This window comes from Struthio camelus, chromosome 1, assembly GCF_040807025.1.
Source record: "Struthio camelus isolate bStrCam1 chromosome 1, bStrCam1.hap1, whole genome shotgun sequence".
In the NCBI taxonomy this organism is placed as follows: domain Eukaryota; kingdom Metazoa; phylum Chordata; class Aves; order Struthioniformes; family Struthionidae; genus Struthio; species Struthio camelus.
The window spans coordinates 60,715,258-60,738,105 of record NC_090942.1 but is presented as its reverse complement, the minus strand read 5'-3'; the positions used below and the strand labels follow the sequence as shown (position 1 = coordinate 60,738,105).

At 39.5% G+C, this 22,848-nt stretch overlaps 1 protein-coding gene across 5 annotated transcripts in view; it reads right to left on the bottom strand.

Moving 5' to 3' along the window:
• Window positions 1-22,848, bottom strand: part of LARGE1 (LARGE xylosyl- and glucuronyltransferase 1) — a 293,776-nt gene that overhangs the window by 19,234 nt on the left and 251,694 nt on the right. For all 5 annotated transcript variants that reach the window (XR_011141149.1, XR_011141148.1, XM_068943748.1 and 2 more), the window contains 3 exons: window positions 22,548-22,703; window positions 11,387-11,550; window positions 6,535-6,813 (listed from right to left, as the gene is read on the bottom strand). Coding sequence is in view for 3 of the 5 variants with exons in the window: in XM_068943748.1 (XP_068799849.1) it covers window positions 6,535-6,813; window positions 11,387-11,550; window positions 22,548-22,703 (599 nt within the window). In the remaining 2 variants the exon portion in view is untranslated. The remainder of the gene's footprint in view (window positions 1-6,534; window positions 6,814-11,386; window positions 11,551-22,547; window positions 22,704-22,848) is intronic.

The window sequence follows — 22,848 nt, the reverse complement described above, 5'->3', positions numbered from 1 at the left end:
TGACTGTGGCTCACATTTTTTCCCTGAGTTGCCTTGTTTTCCTCTCTCTTTTTTTAATCTACTGCTTTATGAACTAAGTAGTATAATACTTTTCAAAAAGAGCATGGTGTTCAAGGTGTGCTTGAGTGATCAATGCTACTTGCACATCCCAGGGCGCACAGAACTAAACCATCACTCTGAGTACGGTCAGCTGACCATTCCAGTAAGAGAAACACAGTTAGATCCGTTTATGTTACTACAAATTATGGGAAAGAGCTGCCCAGTCAACGGTAGTACTAACAAAAAGGCATTTATCTAGAACTCAGGAGGACTCTATAAGAGGAGGAGCTGGGCAGCATGGTTGCACTTCAGCCTAACTATTGTCTGTGCTTGCTGGGCCATCATACTTCCTTTTTACCTCTACTTTAGAGCTCCGCATGCCCTGAAAGGTGAGTGTCAACTCAGTATGGACCAGCTATTTGTCTGCAAAAACACTGGTTGCCACAATGGTCAGTCTTTGTTCGAGGCAAGGCACAGAACTATTGCAACAGGACGTGATGTAAAATTAGCAAAAATGTAAATTAACAGAAGTTTTATTATCATCATTGTTATTGTTATTCACACAGGCCGCAGTGCCCAGAGATCACAGCTCATTTGTGCTCAGCACTGTGCGTAGGCAAAGAGTCTGTTCCCTGCAGAGAAGAGCTGTGCACTGGGTGCATGGAGCTGTGCACTGGGTGCTCTTTGCTGCCTTCTACTGTGAGCTGTTCAATGCCAAAATCGTTACAGAGAGTGTGTGCATTCTACATTTTGCACAACAGGGCCTTTCTCTAGATAGGGGCCGTAGAGTGACTGCTACAGGAGAACAACAACAACAGCTTAGCAATCTTAGGTGCTGCCTGCCAGAGGTATTCAGCCTTTTCTTTCCTAACAAACTGAAACCCAGGGAGAAAAAAGAGAAATTACTTTTCCATCCCCAAACTGAAATCTTACTGTGCTTGCCATTAGAAATAACTGTCTTGATTTGCTTTTCATTACCTTTATATTTCATACAAAAAATCTCCCTCTGTCCCCATCAGAGTCAGTTCACCTTAACAGGATTCACTGTCCTGACTTTTATGTTACTGCAACAAGCAATCAAAGATAATGCTGACAAGCAACAAACTCTCTATAGCCTTATAAGATGGAAGGAATTGGGATCCCTGTCATAATGCCAGAAAGGACTGAACAAACCACTTTTCTATGCCTAGAATACCCTGAATTCATTTCTATTGCCACCAGAGAAAAACAGGGTTATTTAATAAAATTTGAATTTTAGAGAATTCCTACCAGCCCCATGGGCCTGTTCTATAACAAGAATCTGTTCTCAGTGACTTACTGGAAAGTTTGCAAAGAACCACTGCCACATTCTAGTGAACCTTTCACAATCGAAGGATTTTAACAGCCTCCTATTATACCTTTTCTGTACTTTCCCCACTGTCTTCTCCCTCACTGTCACTAATGGCCAAGATATCTGCATGTAAATAGACGACTCTTTCACAGTCAGCCTCCTCGACCTTCCAGAGTCACTGAGCAGTGCCAGCATCCAGTCTTGATGGCATTCCTAATGATTCTTCCCCTTCACACCTTCTCTGCAAGCAGTGCACGCTAACATAGTCTCTCCGACCATATCTTCGGCTTTCTGGATGCTATTCAAAGTGTCAGCCTTGAGCTACGCATCTTTGGGTGTTTCTAGGAAGAAGCAGGTAATGCTTGCAGTGATGCTCACCCTTCAGGTTCTGCAAGGACACAGCAGCTTCAGTCTAGGGCTGTTGCTTTCTTTTTGTCTGCTGGAGAGCTCAAAAGTCCCAGGCAAAAAACAAGGTCCCACTGTGCTTGGCACTGTGCAAAGAGTTGGAGACAATCCTGCCCAGAAAAGTTCACACTGATGTAGGACAAAGCTGAAGTAGGTGTAGGTATCACGCAAGGGTAACAACAGAGACTGTCAGGTGGAGTAAGCTGTGGTGAAACTAGTGTTCAGCGTGACCCACTTTGTAAGATATGGGATACAAGCAAAAAATGATGTGGATATAATAATCCTTGCTGCACGTTCCCTACTTTTATCAACTGCAAACTCAGTATAGGTGTCAACGGCAGAACTGGGTCTTGGATCTCTTGTTGGAAAGAGTAGATGACAGTACCCTTACAAAGAAAAGTGAAAAGAAGCGTGAAAAGGCAGATACATGAGGATGAAATCACTAGCACAGTCAAAAGTAAGGATGAAAAGACAGGTAAGTGGAGAGAAGCAGACATTTGAAAGCAAGATAGTTGTGGTGGATGCAGTCAAACACAGAGAACTGGTGAAGGTATTTCAAGAGTGAAATAACATAGCGGGATAATCTATGCAAAAATAATTTCAAGTGATATGTGAGCATCTGAGGGGGATATTACTATGGCCAAAGTGGAGGGGGTTCACCATAACTGAGCTGAGTCTTGAGATAGGCTCAGTCAAGAATTCCAGCAGCATGGATCTCCAAGTAGAAGAACAGCATGCTTTTGATGGGGGCCAGATGACATAACAGACTAAAGTAAGGGGAAGAAGGAATCAGTGATGACATCCAGATGATGAACCTGAGTGATAAAGAACAACAAAGGCCATGTTAGATGTGATAAAGGCAGGGAGGATTTGGTAGAGAAGAAAACACTTTTCATTTTCTTCCAGGAACCTTAGCTGGTGGTCTGCTCCTTAGCTATGCAGAAAACACGGTAACCCACATGTAAATGTTAGCAAGATGGACCACAGGTATAGCTCAGAACATACTTCTTTTGATGTTGTTGATCCTTACTTGCTTTTAAGTAAAAGGCCTATCTTAAGTCCCATACATAAATAACACAAGCCTACCCAGAGCAGCATGGAAAGCTAAGAGTTTTACCTCTTGTTGCCTTTCACTTCACATTCTCAGTTTTATAAATCAAATATTTTTCAGGGACTCATTTTCTAGAGTCATCATCCTAATTACAATCTAACCTCCTCTTATCAGAAACAACTTTGTTTTTCCTTTTCTGAGGGGTGATTTTTTTTCCCTGTTTGATTGGAGGTGTTTTTTGCTGGTTGATTGGTTCTGTTATATGTGGAAGAGGAATATTCCACATATCTTTCAGCACTAACAGGGGAAATTTAATGCCAATAATACATTTGGTTATTTTGCAAACCAGCATTGGGGAAACTGTTTAATTCCTACAGTATCCTTGTGAGGGCTGTTTTTTGGAGTCAGTAACATAGTTTCGGTGCCCGTTGTTCCATGTTTGTCCTTCTCTCCAAGTCCAAAATAAGGATATACGATTTTGTGAAGAGCTTTCTCTTTGCTAGTGTTGTCCAGGAAACCGTCTCCCAGGCATCTTTGTGTGCAGACCTGATGTATGTCAGAATGACACAGTGAAGGCTGGGCTAAATTTCTAATCTACTAATAAACCCTATATTTTGCAAGGCATGGAAGAAATGAATCTTAAACCACAAGAGTCTCCTCGGAGGTTGAACTAACTCTAGCATGTTGATATCAGTCTTTTCATCTTCACATTCCTTTCCAAAAAATTAACAAATAATTCTCCTCGCCATGTGGACAGACAGTAATATCATCATCCCCATTTTTGGAGGATGGGAAAGCTCGGACAGAGAAAGTTTACCAACCTAATCCTAAGCCCTTGAATTTGGAAAAAAAATCAGTCCAGTAATTCAGATTGGCTTTCATCATTTGGACCCTAATTGATTGGTTTGCGAACAAAGTACAAGGCAGTCACAGAGCTTGCAGTAAGAACTGAAGAGCTGTCAGTCCAGTGTTAAATTCATTAGAACATTCTTTCTCTCTGCAAAAACAGTGAATGCATGACCTATGAATGCATCCAATAAATAAAAAGTAACAGTCACAACATGAAGCATGTCTCTTGCTGAGATGCTAAAGAGCAACTTCACAATTCAGATTGGAAGGAACAGGTAAAAATCCTGTGGATAGAGGTAGGATGCAAGCTCCCAATTCATGCTAAATGTGTCACTGGAAGCAAAGGGCCTATTTTACACGAATGTATCAGGAAGGAACTTTAATGCTAGCTTTGACAACTGTAGATACTATAAAGAAACAGCCTGTCTAGTTATTTTACAAGAACCTTTAGACTGACCCACAGACCTTACATACAGCAATCAGAAAGAGCCTTTAGCTCTGTGGCAATGGCAAGATGACCTCAGTAATTAATGACTGAAGGTGACAAAAGACTTCTACTTAGCACAGACCACAGAAGCGTCTGAATTTTGTAAACAGGAAATCTTTAAATGGTACATTTCTTTCCCTGTGTAGTTTGCAGAAGAGCAAGGCAGGACAGAAAGCGGTTTCAGTGGAGATTACAAGCATTGAAATGGCCTTACTTAACAGCTGTGGAAAAGCTCAGTTTAAGTACTAGTAACAGATACACGGATCGACAACTAACCATCAGCTCCTCCTTCAAAAATGGCTACAACCCTTCCCACACAATGCCTTCAAAATATGTCAAAAATGTCTTTCAAAATTACTCTCTTTCTTAGAATACACAATCTATAGTATATGTAAACCAGTAAACTACCAAGTGAGGACCTCTGTGACTTGTCCTGTACAAAGCCATGCCTGAAACACCACACTATTTCTATTCGCTTACAGTTATTTCGTCTGAGAAAATGAAGATGAAAATGTTTGCTTGCCTCTCTGAAAAACAGTTGCTACCATTCAGATAGCTAGCACTAATCAGCTATCTGCAGAGTCAATGCAGAAAGGTGCAGGGTATCAGTATTTAAAATAATCTCATAGCACCCCCTGCTATTTTGCTCAGAAAAAAAATCATTATTTAAGCAACTACAAACGACTCCTGCCCATACACAGAAAAATCCAATCCCTTTTCAAAGAGCTAGCACTAGCAGATTAGCAATTTCGATATTCCTGGGCAGCAGAGGCTCATAATCAGGGTTAAGCTGGCATGAGACTCACAAAAAGACTTGTAGAGTCACACAGGGCCTCAGATGCAACAACTGTCAATGCAAATCTGTTTTCTTTCTGGATGGCACCAATAGGTGGCATCACTGTGCATTTAGTCCTACAATTCATTATCATCATCCAAGAATAATTTCCATGGCTGTAATATCTCAAGCATACTGTGGCACATCATTCTGTCTTCTCTCTTCTCGTCTTCCTTTAAGTGTTGGCTCCCATCAGTGCACTGTGAAGCAGCATGGAGGAACAAGTTGCTTTTTTGCTAATACATGCCAGTATCAACAGACGCTCTCCTCACTGTGCCCAGCATCAATCTGAAGAAATGTATCCTATTCAACAGTAACATAAAAGAACAGAAAAGCTAATAACAATAGTCCCCATACACATCCTGAGACAGCTACTTTGTGGCAGGGACAGAATTATTTTGTAGCCTTCATAGCCTAAGCCACAAAGAAATATCCCTAAAATAAGTGAGAAACAAGCTGACACAATGGAGTACAACTTAAATGATATTACTGGACCCCTGTGATTCAAAAGACATAGTGGATTTGGCCCAGCATATGCCTGTAGAAAGTAAAAAAAAAGGCAGTTAAATCTCCTCGTGAGATGGAAGTGAGAGAGAGAAGAAACTTAGCTGCAAGCCTGAAACAAAGGAATTTGTCCGTAAGTTTATGATAGAGGAAGGTGTATATCTCTTTACACTCCGGAAACACGGGCGTGCACTACGCACTTAATGGAATACCTACAGGCAGACTCTCATTGGAGCCCTTTACCAAATTTAAACAGAGATGAAGAGCAAAACTGGTAGGGATTAAGAAAATGAAATCCTCCTCTCTGGCCACAGGGCGTCCTCCTTGCTCTATTCTTTGCCCTCAAATGACCAGCCTCTGTAAGGGGGAAAAGGTCTTTATCAAAAGAAGCCGTGTTAATGGATCAGAGGGCTGTAGTTCGCTCAGCCCAACCTGCTCACATTCATTATGATAAAATATACACTGAGGTTACTCTTCCCACTTTCCTTGCACTAATTATTTTGCCTTGACAGGTGCCGGCCTTGCAATCATATTATTGAGCTGATTAGACTATCACTCTATTTTCAAGGTAAGGAACTGGATTAAGAGTGCGTCACAGGGACAATTTCAGTAACGTTTTGCATGCTTTCTTCTGTCACTGACACTGAGAACCAGGAATGTTTAGGAAAGTTGCCTGGTTCACATCTCTACTGCTATAGGATGCTATTGCACATTTAATAGTGCTTAGTCCAGTTCAATTTTCAAACTGCTTCTTCTGCTGCTGTAAGGGAACTATTCTGATGGCTAACAGAGCACACATTTAGATCTGACGTTTTCTTTCTTAATTGTATTGCCTTACTTCTAGTTACAGCCTCTTCTCCTACCCTAAAAACTTTTGTCCCTTGCTGGGCATTGCCACATCAAACATCTATAAGCTGTTTATTAGGCCCTCTCTTAGACCTGGTCAAACTGCATTATTTCAGCAATGTGTTAGAAGGGTGGGTGGTGGAAGAAATGGAAAAATGTATGGCAGTGGGAAGCACTGCATTGTTTACCTAAGGTACTCGTAGAGTCCGTACATGGGCAAGAAGTCAATGTCAGAGAGAAACATGTATGGTGTGCTGATATGCTTCATGGCCACGTTCCGCAGAAGATTCACAGGATAGAACTGGCCCTCCTTGTACACGATGTGGTATCCGACATTGTGGCGGCTCATAAGGACTTCTGAGCCCTGGGCATAGCGCAGAAACTGCTGGGCTTCCGCATCAGAAAGATAGAGTGCCAGGCTGATTGGACCTTCCCAGTGTTTGCAGATGGCTTCAAGCATCTGGAGCCTGAAAGAGAGAGGGGGAGAATAAGAAAAGGATGTCTCCCTGTCTGGGACTCTTTGCCTGTGATTCATCTGATCAAATACAGTTATCTATATCTAAGCGAGACAGATTGGGGTCACTCTATATCCTGTGGAAAGCAATAAGCATTTCTACAGCACAATTCATCTCATCGAAGTTGATGCTTCTTTCTGGACAGATGAACTGCACCACAGATATGGCTATTTCTCTCCACTGAATACAAGGGTGTCTTGTAGTGGCACTAGCTCAGATACAAACCTACACAATGCAAATACTAAAGTCAAGTGAAATTATCACCACTCTTTCTTCCTAAAGCCTTGATGCTGTAGGAAAACCCAAAAAGTCGATTGCCTTCTTCTGATGGGAGCTTTGAGCGGTTGCAGGGATCTGTCCATGTGGATCGACTTACAGGACAGGGGTCTTGTAATCTTAAGGAGTGCCTAGTGCCCGGTTTACACTTCAGGTCAAGGTATTCTCACACACTAACACACTACAGTGCTCTTCAACAAGCTTGTGGAAGACAAAAGCTGTACACACCCACAGACCATTTTATCTGCTCTTTAGGAAAATCGTCCCAAAATTTTTGCAAGGCAGTGAGTCAGATCTTAAAAGTTGTTAAAAGTGATGGGTCAAGGGAATACTGAGTTATATGAACATTTGCATTGATTAAAACAAAACTCGCTGCCAGGGAAAGGGCCAAAGGATGGCACATCAATAGAAATGGGATTTACTGAGCATACAGAGTGAGGAGAGAGGGAACGAATGACATGGCGTGGCCATGAAGTATAAACAAAACACATTTCAAACAAAAACATCCTTTCAAATACTAATCTGTATATGTTACAGCAGTACCTATTCATGTTTCATGAAATGACTTTTAAAATAAGCTGTATCAATGCATATACTTTCAAATTCGCACCAGTTACAACATTATTGATGAAAATGACAACAAAAGATCTCCTACACAAATTTAAATCAAATTAATCCTGGTCAAAATAGTTCAAGCATTTTGGCAAATTTATACAGAACTGACCAGATATTCAGATATGCCACCCCAAAATACAGCAAGGACTGATTACAAAGCCTTTTCAGTTAATATGAAGAGAAATGAAGCTATGCAGCCTAGCCAGACATTCTATTAAAAATTAGGAAGGGCAGACTAGGCAACATGATTATCTTCTCTACCTTCCAAATCCACATTAGTAGATTTTTCCTATTAATAGTCATACAGAACACAAAAAAAGTTTTCTGCATCACTGTAATCAAAGAAAATATTTCCCCCCTTTTACTATCTCCCTATGCTTTGCAGCAAAAAGGAATGATGTACTCATAGCAGCAATTACAAATTCTGATTTAACATTAATAGCTTTTTCCTGCGTTTCTGAATGATGCTGATGACATCTAAGAAGATATAATCGTTTTTTCTCAGATAGGAGATATTACCTTTACTAAGCTATACCCAGTACATTATTTTCTTTTTATCTGTTATCGAAACAAAGGTTATTATCAGCTTGAAACATACAGCTGAACTAGCAACACAAATTGATAAAAAAGATCTGAAAAGTATGTGACGGTTTTAGGCTTTTGATTGTGTAAATAATAAATAGAGAAAAGTATATGCTTTTCACCTTTTTCCAACACAGTGGAAACTTATTAATCAGGAGAATCCAATTCACTGCCACTCAGCTTTAGGGCAGCCTTTTATAAATGGAATACTTGCTCAAAAGAAATGCAGCAGAATGCCTTTCAAGGACTCCAAGCAGTGGACAAATGACATACATAACTTATTTAAATGGCACACCTGATAAAGGCTGAAAAGCTTTTCATGATATTTAAGTGGGAACTGGGTTTTCCTGGTATAAATTTCCAGCTGGGCAGCTTAGTTCCCTTCCGAATACTCCATTTCACTGTCTTTCTCTCTGACAAGCTCCACTTCTGTGAGTTTCATGCAGGGGCTGCTGGGTGATGTTCCATAATCTGCTCTCTGTAGGTATTTAGAACAGTCTCTCTTGACCATAAAAACTAGAATTACAAGGTTCTAAGCATACCATCACCAATAATGTTGCTTTTTTTACTGGTCTTGTGGAACGCTTCCTCTTAAGGAATCTAGGGAGATAAATATGCCCCAGTACTGCATAATAATAAGATCATTATTTAGGTGGTACATTTTTCTTTTTCTTGTCTTTTTTTTTTAAGGTCTGTTTCAGTCAAGAGACTTTTACTGGAATTCAATAATTTTGTGAGATTCTTTGTTTCCATTTTTCCTCTTAAGAACCAGTGTTCTTAAGCTTGGTTATAATGGATTATAACCAAGTTATAATCCATTCTTACTCTGATTTCAAGCAGTCTAACGCTAGTTGTGTCTTTCCCTGTCCACATTCTGATCTTGTGTTTTTATAACTCTCATTCTGATTTCTGAATCCTAGGTATGTACCACGCCTTTTAAAAGGCTGCCTAGTCAAAACGCCCTCTTGAAAATCACATACATAGCCAGTCATGCAACCAAGCCATTATTAGAGAAAATGTCACATCAGTACAAAATGTGACGGTTAACCAATAACAAACAGCACTGAATGAAGTCTCCCTCAAAGCTTCGAGCTGCAGGCATTACTGCTAGCTCCTAAAATGCACCATTGCTCTCCATTCCCCAAGCCTACAGCACAAACACACATAAACCTGTCACCATAGTCATGTCAGCCTCAGCTCCAACAGGACGGGAACTACACCGAGAGTTGCTTTTTTGGCTCTCCTTATTTCAGACAATCACTTGAACGAATGATGCAGAGGTGTAGGATACAGCACTCTGTTTATGTACGTGCCACCTTACATTTGAGACGCTATGTGTAAATGTCTATAGCTACTCTGGAGGAGTTTAATAAATGTGGTCTAAAGAAGACTCCAAAAAGTAAAGCAGTAACTGAAAGATGTGAAAGAAAACAAAACAGCTAAACACTTCTTTGGTATGATATTATTTATTGATTTTAGCTGAAAGAGAGTATTTCCAACCCAAATCAATAATTTATAGCAACATACCAACAAAGCAGGAAAGATTTTTACTGCACAGTATCAGGAGGGCTGTTCTTTCTGAATAAAAATGTGTGGTTCTGTCTATCAATAAAAACATGTGCCCCAGTGAGGATCCAGAAAGGGAAACAGATGCACAGACTTTGCATCAGTGCCAGTGAAACAGCACCAAGCCGCAGCTCATTCTTTTGAATTAAATTCTGGAGGGAAAATATACCATGCGCACACACCAGCTTTACTAATTTACTGTGGCATTTGCTCAGGGTCTGGCTTAATTTATTTCTTTAGTTTTTTACTCAAAGGTTTGTGAACACTTATGAAATGTTTCCTCAATTAAAAATCAATAGAACAGGCACCGATGAGCACAGCGAATCATAATAGAATGTGCGGGATGCAGTGCCGAGGTACTGGCGAAACAAAACAGCCCTCGTTTGTGTTTATTTTTAAAACAGACTGTAAAAGTTTGGTTGATCTGAATTCCTCTGACCCTCCCTGGAATACTGCCGACCTTCCACCGGTGCGACAGCGGCGGCGTTTACGTGTCATGTTGCATTCTGCATGTGCACTGCTAAGTGAAATATCAGTTGCCTGCTTATATTCAAGTACTTCTCTGTTTTGTAACCTACTCTGACAGCAGCAACAATGAAGTCTGGATGAGGTGTGAATTAAGAAGCAGAAGGAAAAAGAGACTGGCCAATTCAAAATAAAACTGAGTTGGCTGATTTGGAACGTGCTTTCAGAGCTTCTGAAAGGTGCCAGCTCAGTGCAATGGTGGGAATCAGAGAGGTGCAGGTAGAGCTTGTCATGCAATGGATTTTTTTTCCCCAAAGAAAATACTGGCATTTGAAAGCTAAATTCCACTTTACATCAGAAATGAAAGCTGGAAAGAGTTAAACTGGAAATATTACCCTGAAAATCAACATTTGTATGAAAATGCAATGAATCCTCTCAAAAGGACACTTTTAATTTCACACTAGCACCTTGAAATTAAAAAGAATTTATTTTAAATCACGCAATTCGAAACAAAGGTATTCACAGTTTTGACCCTCACTATAAGAAAAGCAAATCATTAATTGAAATTTCTGCAAGGAAAACGTCAATGAAACCAAAACTAACATTGCCTAATGAAGAAATACTGTGTATGAAAACCTGTGACCAGCTACCATTGTATGCTTAAATCCATCAAAAATGTCTCCTATTTTTTCCTAAGTTCTTGCAAAAATCCATACACTAAAAATGCCTTTCAATCCTGACAGGTAACAACTTCTGTTGTTACAGTATTCAGTCTCTTATGAACTCTCTCCACACCCTGATGTGCACTGCAGAGCTGAAGTATGGATACATGTAGATGTAATATCTACATGTGCTGCTCCTAATTTAAGACAGGTCTTAGAGCATGACACTTAAGTTTTCTGTGAAAGTAAAATTTTTCTCTCCCTGAAGCATCACAAAGCTGGATTTCTGGAAAAGTTCTTAGGTAGTAAGAACGTATTCTTTGTCCTTCACTTCCTGATGAACCAAAGATCTTTCCTACCTGTCCATTGAAAGCTGAGCCACCAGCGTTACATCAGTGTTGTCTGAAGCAGGCTCATATTCGTAATGCAGAAAATACAAATGAGTGCGATGGACGGTGAAACGTTCTCGACGAAATTCATAGCATAAGTCATCCTCATCCAGCTCAGATAGTTGTTTCTGGAGCTGTAAAGGAAAGAGTGAACATAAAGACACGTTCTTTACAGTTCCTCTTGCAACCCAGAGAGAATAAGGAGAACATGGGAACTTGCAGCGTGAGGCAACAAGGAGTGGAAGTGGGGCAGAGAGAGTAGCAGTGATTTCCCAAACCCTACTCCTTCAAGTCACCGGACAAGAGATTAAAAGAAAGCACTTGCAAGGAAACAGATAAGACAGACAGGCCATTGTATTATGGTTCTCTCTCTCCTTTTTCCACTTCCAGACTAGCAATGAAACTGTCAACAATCACAATGTTTAATAATCACAAAGTTTCAGAGGTAATGAATGCTCCAATGTGACGCATGCGGCCATCCCTTATTAAAAGCAGTATTTCAAGCTATCTGTAGATATACAGCTCCAGTGGACTAGATTCAGTAACAGATTAAACCAGTACCCTGAACTGAGCAACTCCCATTCTGCTGCCCCTGTTGGAAGACAGTAATCTCTGGTAGTGGCATGGGACAGGCAGCTGGAAAAGTAACATCTGAAACTGAACATTAGTCAATGCCATGAGACTTATGTATCTGTACCAGTTTAATTTTGCACTGAAATTATTCATTGAGCTGCAGCTGACAGAATTAAACCTACGTTTTTAATAGGGTTTACACTTCTGGATACCCAGTTTGAGAAATCCAAAGGACGTCAGATTAACAGAAAAAAGGTATTTTTTGGCTCCTATGAACATCAAGCCCCTTCAAAGTCAAAATTGGCATCCCAAAAGAAAGTACTCCAGTCATGAGTCACTTAAATGTGTAGTTTTAAGAGAATAAAACTTCAGCCCTGGGAAAAGAAGGGAGAGAAAAAGGGGCCAAACCCCTATGCTTCTGGCCAAACCTCTATGCTTCCCTGGACTAAACTATTTTAAAGACAAACAATTGGCTAGATTATTTAAAAGGCATTTTAAAAAGGAAAAAAATGGGTATCCCTGCTGTAAAATGTCCTACAAAATATAATGAGGATGAAAATTATATATGGTCTTAAAACGTCAAACTAAGTTCTGTTTGAGTTGCACTAAAATGTAGATTATTAATAAAGGTATCATTTTTATACTTTATTTCTTAAAAGTAATCAATAAAGATAGAATGATCTATTAGCCAGAAGAAAATAAGTAAAGAAAAAACATTTTATTGATTTTATAAGAATTTTTACAAGTTTTGACAAAAATTAGGGTTCATTTTATTTTGTGAAACAGTTTATGAATTATATACATGTTTTCAGATTTAAAAATCTCTCGTTTTTGTCCTGTTCAGAATGATATAGTTTATGACATTACTTTTATGAAAAAAATTGGAAAATATGGGAGTTTCTTGTTCTTATACTGTGTCAAGAAGAAAAGCGCTTGTTCTTGGAACCATAAGCCTAATTGGTTGCCGTCAAAAATAATGCTTACAGCTGAATGCTTTCCTGTAAAGCCTGATGGAATAATTCTTGATATTTTGCTGTATATCACTCTTTAATCTTCTTTTGAATAATGGAAACACGTCCTTTGATTTCAATGAGTTTTGGATCAGCTTCTGGTTCTTCCTTGCTATTGCTCTACAGAGATCTTAAAACATCCCCCCAAGAGAGACTGCTTTTAGAAACATGAGAGTTCAAATCTTGACAGATCTTTACTTAAGCAAAACTTCTACTGAAATCAAGTTCTCTTTTGGTGGAACAGAAATCAGAAGTTCTTTTACATCTTGTTGGAATTTCATTCATTCTGCTTTATAGCTCGTCATTCAGCTGAGCCCATACTTTATTTTGCAAAGCATGTTCAAATAGTCTTTGAATTAAACCCTGATATTGACAGTGACTAGAAAGAATATTTATAATTTCTGTTTCTTCCTTAAACAGAGACATTAGCACGTCCTTATCAGAATTATCAATCAACCTGAAGTTTATATGGTTAAAAATACAGCAAAGCAGTTTTCAAGAATACCTTATCGTTTTGCTTTCCATACAAACGACTGGGCTAGAAGTTTATAATTGCACAGCAGCTATTAACCAGGTAGTCACTGAATCATTATTGGATTATATTTGAGTTGCAAGCTAAGAGGGTATTACTTAATTAAGAGTTACAGAATAATTTTTGGGCCACATTATGGCTTTGAGCACCAACAAGCCTTAGTAGGGGAAAAGGAGGAGGCACAGCTTGAGGCCCCCATATTTTGATTGTGAAAGCCACAAAGTTGCTGACAAAGGTGAAGGAGAGCAGCAATCAGCACAAGTTCCCTCCTGCTATGTGGAAAGGGTAACTTGCTCTTCCTGCTGCACTTCTCAGGGTCATGATTTTGTCTCTGCCCTGCCAGACTTCTGTGAGTCTGCACCCGTGCTGATGGTCCTGGAGGTTCTCCCTTGCACCTCTCATGGCTCATAGCCAATTCTGTAGCTAGTGCTGGGACCCAAGGGAAGAGCTGGGGAGGCTGTGCTCACACCCCTTGGGAAGAGCGGTCCCCAGAATAACTGCGAGCACAGCATGCTCAGACTCTCACCTGGCCTCTCCCAACCTCTAGTGTTGTTACTCTGTATTTGGCAAGTAGTCTGCTTTAAAGATGGGCCTAGCCTGCAATGGTGAAGCAGTATGCCTCAGAAAGCGAGCACGTATGATCTACCTTGAGAAGATGTCCCTCATCTTGGGAGCAATACTGGACATGTTAGGCGCTCTGGCTTTGGTCCAGCAAAACGTGTAAGCTCACCAGCTATCTCACTGAAGCTAATAGCATGACATGCACAAAATATCAGGACCAGTGTGCTGATTGCTGCACTGGATTATGCACTGTGACGCTAACAGCTAGTCCATGCAACTGCCACCTGAGGACTTCATGGTCTGGAAAAATCAGTGCCCAGAAATCTTCAGGGGATAATAGTAGTAGCCAGCTACTTTTCTCTTGTATCCAATCTATTTCAAGGACAATTCTGTTGTTGCTGTGGTTTTTTTTTTGCTATTTTTGAAGTGAAATTGTTACAGCTACCAAGCATAATGGAACACTGCAGATAATTTCAAATGCTGAATAAATAAGCAAATCTCTCTTTCCTTTCTCTCCTCCGGACACCCAAAAATCATGTCCTTGGAAATGGCTACCTTGATGTTTGAACATGTATGTTTTCTGATGCCTGACAACAACAGAAAGTGGAGAAAATACTGCAAAGTGAATTCCCAAACAGTCACATGCCATTATTTCATACACATATTTAAAATGAAGAATGTTAAGGATGCACAACATTCAAGCGAATTGTCTAAGACAGTTAAATATATAACCTTAAATTTGTCTATTTATAAGTTTCTTATCTTATTTTTCAGTTACATGATCACATAAATTTTCTCCAATGATATAATCTTATCTACAGCATGCATATTGTGTGTATCCATTATTTATAGAAAAAGAATTTATAGCGTGGGTTAAAGTTTGCTCCCACGTTATGCCTCACAGAAAACAAGGGTTGATACTGGGAATACTGACATATCTATGTAAACAGATGTTCACTCAAACACAGCGCACCATTAAAATGAGGATCCTAATACCATCTGGATTTAATAAAAAGATGGCATCTCCATTTGGAACACGTCCATTATTTTTGTAACAATAAGCTTAATATAGTGAACACTTCTTATTCTTAGAGTGACAGCATGTATTTCTCAAAAGCAAGAATATGCTTAGCATGAGATTCACTATTTCTACAAGATTTTCTGTGCTAAGGCTACTTGCCACTGACCATGTGGGAAATTTTACCTCTAGGAAATACTCTCACAGTTGAAAAGAGATGTACTTTTGAGACTGTGGACAGTAGATGTTCTCTTGGGACATGCCACAGTGGGAAACAGCAAGTTCTTTCAATTAGCACCATGATACTACTTCTTTCAGAAATAGAAATGGCAGCAAGCAAAGGGAGCCATGACATGCATGATATCAAAACAAAGGGATAGATATATCAAAAAATATAATGCATTTGCTAAGTTACTTCTCTGGGCAACCAGCTGTGGCAGGTGATCAGACTTCATTTCAGGCAAAGCGGCCTTTGAGGCTTGACTGGACTCAGAGGCACAAGCAGGCCAGGAGGTACTGAACTATACCATAAATCCTCATCATTTACCAGGTCTAGTTGTCTGACTAATATATTTATATGAGATGAAGTGGTGTTTTCTATTCATGCGATAGATTGTCGACCTATATGATAAACGGCACATAACATGTACCTTTCACTGACAAACTGGTAGTCTGCTCATGCTTCCTGAAGCTGTTTCTAGCGTGATTATATCCGTGATTGGCTTCATTTTTCCTTTGAACTGTTGTGTCACAGAAACATTTTACTTCCCACCAAAATCTACAGGATTTAATCCCAAACGAGATGAACTCAAATCCAGGATCAATAGTATTTTCTTTGGGATTAGTGATATTTCAAAACAGAGAGATAATTGATGTTTTCTGTACACTACACCTGGGAATACTGGCTTCACCACAGCAGAAAGGAGGAAATCTGGGCTTCCCTCATGGTATACAAATTGGTTAGCAAGATTTAAGATGATAAAATCCTCATGCAAGCAAAAACTATTTTCAGATATTTTAAGAGAGATATTAGCGTTATAATTTCCTCCTTCTTTCTGTTTCAAGTGAGCCAAGTGGTCCTGCACTGCCTGTGCACTTCAGCACCTCACAGGCCTTGTTGTGTTCATCTTCACAAAACCCTGAGGCAAGGAAGCGCTGTATTCCCATTCCTTTGAAGGTAATGGGGTCTGCACTTAGCCCTTCTACCGACTCTTAACTGAGATGCCTGAATCACTTGTTAAAGGAGAGAAAAAGGCATGTCCTAGGGCAATTTAGATCCTGCAGAAGGGGGAAAACCCCCTTATGTACGCATGTCTCCTCATAAATCATTTAAAGAGGCATGAGATGACCCTAGGCTTAAGTAACTCACCAATATCACACAACACTGCAGAAATTCAGTAGCTTAGACAGAAACTTTGAACTTCCAGATCATCTTGCCTATCCTAGAATTCATAGCACAGTTAGAATTCATAGCACAAAACCAGCCCAGCCATTGAGACAGACAAAAAATAACATCAGCCCAGGATGAAACTATAAGCTGGTTATAAAACGCAGCAGTTTCATTTTCCCCTGTGTAGCTGTCCCAGTTCCCACCAGTAGGCAATTTGGCTTGCAATATTTAGCGCTTTTAGAGTGTGTGAGTTAACTGTTGCCTTTAGCGTGGCATAAATAAAACAGATGATGATATAGGGAGGAAAAAGCATTCACTGAGTCTTGTTTGGGATGACCTACATAAAGTACTTCGGGCTTTTCCAACGATTAGTACTAAAAGCCAGACTAATCCCATGTCAATTAAATCTTTATTCTTCCCACACCATAAAATTTTGTGCATTTGCTATGGGTCAGATTGTGCTTTCTTTGTGAAACAAAACTGTGCTAAAGACAAAGAGGAAGGTACTGTTTGAGCAACTTACCTAGCAAGAGGAATTTTGCTGTAGCATTTAAAAAGAGTAGACAATAGTCTCGCTACAAAGAAGTAATGTACTCACAATTTAGAACCCAATTTTTCAGCATGCCTAACACTGTAATTGGCTCTGCACATGCAAAGTACAACTTCCCTGGATCTCAGCTGCAGCTGTGAGAGCTTGGTAGTTCTCAGCATCCCACTTCATCAGCCCCTTGCCAAATGTTCTTGGCTCAGCTGTTCCCAGTCCTCCCTTGCACCATAGTTCCTTGACAGGTTGGTCTCTTTGCTTTTGTTTGCCCAGATTGCTCCTAGCCCTGGCCTTCCTGTGTAGCGAGGAACTAAATTTTGGTTCCTTCTCTGAGGCATGGAGCATTTCCATGAAGAGGTCATCAGACCTTTGTGAGGTGGGTGAAATCCCCAAGCTTTTTCCCATGCTTCATTGTAAAATAGAAGAAAAAAAGAAAGAGGTATACCGGTGCAATAAAAAATTGCAGTCCACATGGTTCTCCCACCTAGCAATATTATAAGTAGTAGAAAGCAGTATAAATGGAAGTTTCAGGCAACTAACAGGATGTGCTACCAGCTCAGCATTTAATAACAACAGCAATACCAGTTATAATACTAGAAACAACACAGCTGGGGAAGTCGAGATTTCCCCTCAAAACTGCCATATACCATCTGTTATTAATAGAGAAAGACTATGTCATGACAAAACAGTAACTTTAAACTCCAGTCCTACAAACGGTGCAGATCCATATTCTTATACTTAAATTCTGCAGAAGCAAAGGGTACCTACTGCATCAGTTAGATGGTAAGTTCAGTGCCTGGTTGCTAACTTAGAAGTTCCCTTTGCAAGCTATTTTTAGACATTCAGAAATTCTTAAATTCATTAGTAAAATTTATGCTATTTGGAACATCGCTAGTATCAATCTCCTGCTCTTCTGGGGGGGTATTATAAGAAGGCATGCAAAGCCATTTACTGATAGGAAGAATCTCTGGCTTTTCACAAAGAGAGTAAATATATTAAATAATTGTAACATAAAAAATGTATTAAATAATAAGTAAAAAGACATTTAGGAGGTATAGTCCTAAGCAAGAGCCTTCAGGGAGAACTAATTAGAATTTTTTTACACTTTTTGTGTTGTTTATTTTAATAGGAATATAGAAAATGAGGGAAATCTGGAGAGAATTTTTTCTTGTGTTTTCTAATAATTCTTCTCTAAGGGAAGCTACTATCCTTTTGAAAAACTGAGTGAAATCAGTGATAGACTTTGCACTGATCTTGCTCTGGGCTTTGGATCAGGACCTGAACTTCACTAAGAGGGGATGACCTATTCAATCTCCAGATTTAAAGCTTTGGCAGAAGCACCTTGTGTAGTTATCTGCAGAAAAGAGGTTTTATGAGAATAAAAGGTTGAGTGTGTGCCTGTGTGCAAAAATTAGGCCTATGGTACCTATCTCAGAGCCTTAACTGCAGAGTTAGACTGGCAGACAAAAGATCCTGCTGTAGTATTTCAGGTTTACAATAGGGTCTTTGGAATGAAATGCTGGATATAAACATTAAAAGCCAATAGGAAACTCATAAATCAGAGATTACTGTGAGGTTTGTCTTCATGGGTTCCCCTAAAACGTCCTTCCTAGCATCAAAATGAAAAAGGAGAGCGAAGTGGGAAATAGCACGAAACAAGTAGGATGGAGTGACAAAGGACCTGCCTCAAAGGCGACTTGAGTCAATGGCAGTGTTTACAGGAGGATTTGGCTCACATTCTGAATTTTACATCCACAATCTGCACAAAGGGCAAAGAGGTGATTGTACGATGAATATGCAGAGAAGAACCTGCTCTGTAATCTGGTTTTAGTGCACATGGAATGAATGGGGACTGACAGTATGGCTTTACGGCAAGAAGCCTGTGGGCAGGCCTTTGCCTACAGGCTGTACCTGCAGCATGGTATCTTTCATAGACATACATACATGCATTTTTACAAAAACAGAGAGAAATTTCCCCAGCACCTCCAAATTTTTCAGCCTGCAAGTCTTTGCTTCCAATATTTTATTTTGAAAGCCCTATCTGTTCATTCCTACATGTAACTTTTTAGATTCTAATATCAGCCCTATGCAGTATAGGATCCAAAGACTGCCTTTAGACCTCTTCAAACTCAGTCTGTGGTATTTTAACTTTTCAGCAAATATTAAAACAAAAAAGAAAAAACTAATAATCCATCTGCCTGCATATATATACATACCCTCAGACACACAGACACACAAGACAGACCCACACACCCACCCACACACACACACACACACACACACACAGACTGAGACAGGTGACTGTAAGGGCTGATTACCATTTAAACTAATGCCCCTTTACATCTCTCTAGCACTGTAAAGAGTCCTTAAAAAGGGAAGATACATAATTTACATTCATTTTAAGGCCATCTTGGTACTGTCGGTGAAGTGTAAAGGGGCCTTAGAGTAACAGAATCAGCCCAATGGTACAAAATGCCATACTTCATTATACATTTTACAGATATTTGCATTACAAATGAGATTCCTTAATTACGGGTTGCCTTCTAAATAAAATACCATTACAAATATTAAACTGCAGAGCTGCAGTGGATGGCATATTGGAACAAGACCTTAAGGGTAGATTTTGACACCACCAGATGATGAGTGACAGACTTGTAACAAGCCACTGTTCTTCACAACGGGGCTCAGTGGATTTAGTGCTTAAGTAATTCTCTCTAATTATAAAAACAGCAGAGCTATTCCAGCATTTTGTCAACTGGTCTATAGTGCAGAGAAGCACAGAGAGCTGAAGCAGGACCTTTTACCCCTACACAATGTCTAGTGCAATAAAGCCCAATTGTGTTTTGGAGCTCCTATTCTCAATTTAGACTAAAAAGAAAAAAATAGTAACTGTAAAATAAATCAAATAGCATTTCCTACCTTATACATATTTGAGTTTGCAAAAATCATAGCCTGTTATGTAAAAGATACATTTAGGAATCCTAATGGAAATGTATGGCTGCATCTTCCCAGACTAAAGGTCGATCTAGCCCAGTATCCTAGCTCCATCTGTGACCAACACTGGCTGCTGAGAGAAGAGTATAAAAGGAGGGGAAGCGTACTTTCTCAGAACTTTCTCCTAGTCCTGAACTTGTGGTTCAAGGACTTCCTGCACCAAAGGTTTACAGCTCCTGACGGATTTTCTTTCCATGAAGAGCCACTTTTGAGCACGTGTATTTTTAGCAACATTACCTCCCGTTCAAGGCTTCATTACATCTTGGGTGAAATGTCTTCCTTTGCTTTGAACCTGCTACTTGCTATTTCTGCTTCATGCCCCCTAGTTCTTGTGCTGGAAGGAATGATAAACAGTGGCTCCCTGATCACCTTAAAAGATGCTCTGTTTCTAAAGACGATGCTGTGATAGATTATGGGAACGTACTGTATTTTAATAGGATACCTTTGACAGTGTAAGCTGCAGCAAAGGGAGGGGGAATGAGGAACTATCACATAAAAGATTGGAGAATGGTTTTTATTATAATCCTATTCTCAGGGTCGCATAACGTCCCAGCTAAAACCTACTTTTGGGATTCCACAATAAAGGGACACAATCAAGTTTAAAGTAGAGCATAATCAAGGGTAACTAGCAAAAAACTATGTCCACTCCTAAGTGACTACTCTAAGGCTACCTAATGTTATATTTTTTCTGTATCTAATCGTGCTGATAGAAGACTCTTAATTTTTGGTGTTTCCTGGCACGGTAAGACATATTTTTGTACGTCTAGCTCATATTTTTCAAGTATCCTTTTTTTTTAAATTTATAAATGGAAGAATGAGCAACATTTCCTTTTCAGACACAAGCCATACCATATACCATATTGCATTCTACTTGTCTTGAATAAGAAACAGGCTTGAATAGCTAGTCATTTCCAGTGTCTGTCAGTCAGACACAAGTTCCGTAAAATGAGCCATTTCAAACTTTCAGGACAGCTGCTTTCAGCATCAAGCACTTGCACTCACTACGCACTGCTCCCCAACAGTGCGTCATCTGGAATAAATCTGTTTATTAAGGATTTATAGAGCTCTGGAAAATATAGTAACAAGTCCGTGACTGCATTCATGCTCTTCTAGCTCACCTAACATCTTGTGAATTCAGTATAACTTTACTCAGCACTCTTAAAGGTGTATTTGTTTTGTTGCCTTTTTCTTCACCTTACGTATCTGATCATCAGCCTTTCAGTGGTCTTTTATCACATTCAATTAATTTGATTATCTAAAAGCCTCTCACTTTTGCAGAGGATTTTCATTCTCCGTGAGCTTTTGCCCTTGCTGTGCTCTCTCCCTATCTCTTTCCTTCCTGACAGTCACTGTTTATCTCCAGATAGTTTCTCACAGTTTTCCCCACCCCCTTTTAGAAGATGGTGTGATGGCAGAATGAATATCTGGGAAGCCGTGCCTTGGACTAAGATATATGTAACCTCTAAGAGCTAAAGTTAAAAATTATGGATGGAAGTTCGATGGTCATATTATCCACAAACAAAATGGAAACAATACAAGCCTCAGTGGTGCTACTGACGACCACCTCAACTACTAATGTGTACATGCTTTACTGACTTTTATATAGAGAATTTCATATATTTTAGAGAATTGTGTATTTTTTCCTTTAAAATAACATAAAATGTTACAGGTTTCTTTTTCTTTCTTTTCATACTGTGTAGCCAAAATTGATGTCTCCAGAAACCACATTAGGCACAAGGAATTTGTATAGAACTGAGTATAAATGTTTCCGCTAACAGTTTTTTTAAAATTGGAACTATATGTACTCTGGCACACACACATATGCACATCTGAATGTAAACATCCTTGATTTCAACTGCTTTCAAAGGATTTTTCTCATCTGATAGGTTCTGATTACAAATTTTATGCTGAGACACATAACTGCTGCTATGTTCTGTTGCGGCAGGGTAGAAAAAAACTGTATAGTTTCATAGCCTATGTATACCTTGAAGTATTAATTCATTTTATAGGTTGCAGTACGGAAAAAACTCACAGACCTTCCCCAACCGTCTTGATATTTTCATTTCTTCTTCTCCATTTGCAAATTAGTATCTACTAGCCAAAATCAATGCCATCTTATGCTGAACAGACAACACAGCAATAAACATTCCCTTCCCCTGAAAAGTTTCAGATCTAAGGGAGAGATTTGCAAAATTACCTAATGGAATGACAAGCCCAAATCCTCATTTTCAGTTTGTGATCTTACCTTTGTAGGGGATTTTTAAAAGTCAAGATAGCCAAAAAAACAGGAGAAAGGCAATTAATACAACAGTTTTACAAGCAAGGAACTGAGGTACAGAGAGTTTAAACAATTCGCACAGCGTCACTCTTGGAATCCGTGTACTGACCTCGATTCCCCCGAGTCCCTCTGCACTGCACTGCCCACATAACCATCTTGCTGTGTTTTCACGTTGCCTGTGTCTGGTATGAAACACCCTTTAAATCTTCAAGCCCTAGGCGTCCCACTTACATTTTCACTGTTAACATCTGTCTCACTAGGGCAGCCAAAGAGTTCCCGTCTCAGCAAGTTCCCATCATATTCTAGAAACGTCAGGTAGAGGTTGCGGAAAAACTCCACGTGCTTGTTTTTCACTCGCAGCTTCTTTGGTGAGTTCCAGTGAATCACCTCAGAAGGAAAAAAAGAGAAAATAGATCCTGCTGTTAGAATACAGATTTGCTTTATCTGCTGGTTTTACGTATGTTCAGTTTCCTGCCCTCTTAAAAACAAACAAAAAAACCCAATCCTAGAACTACACAGACAGATACTTCTT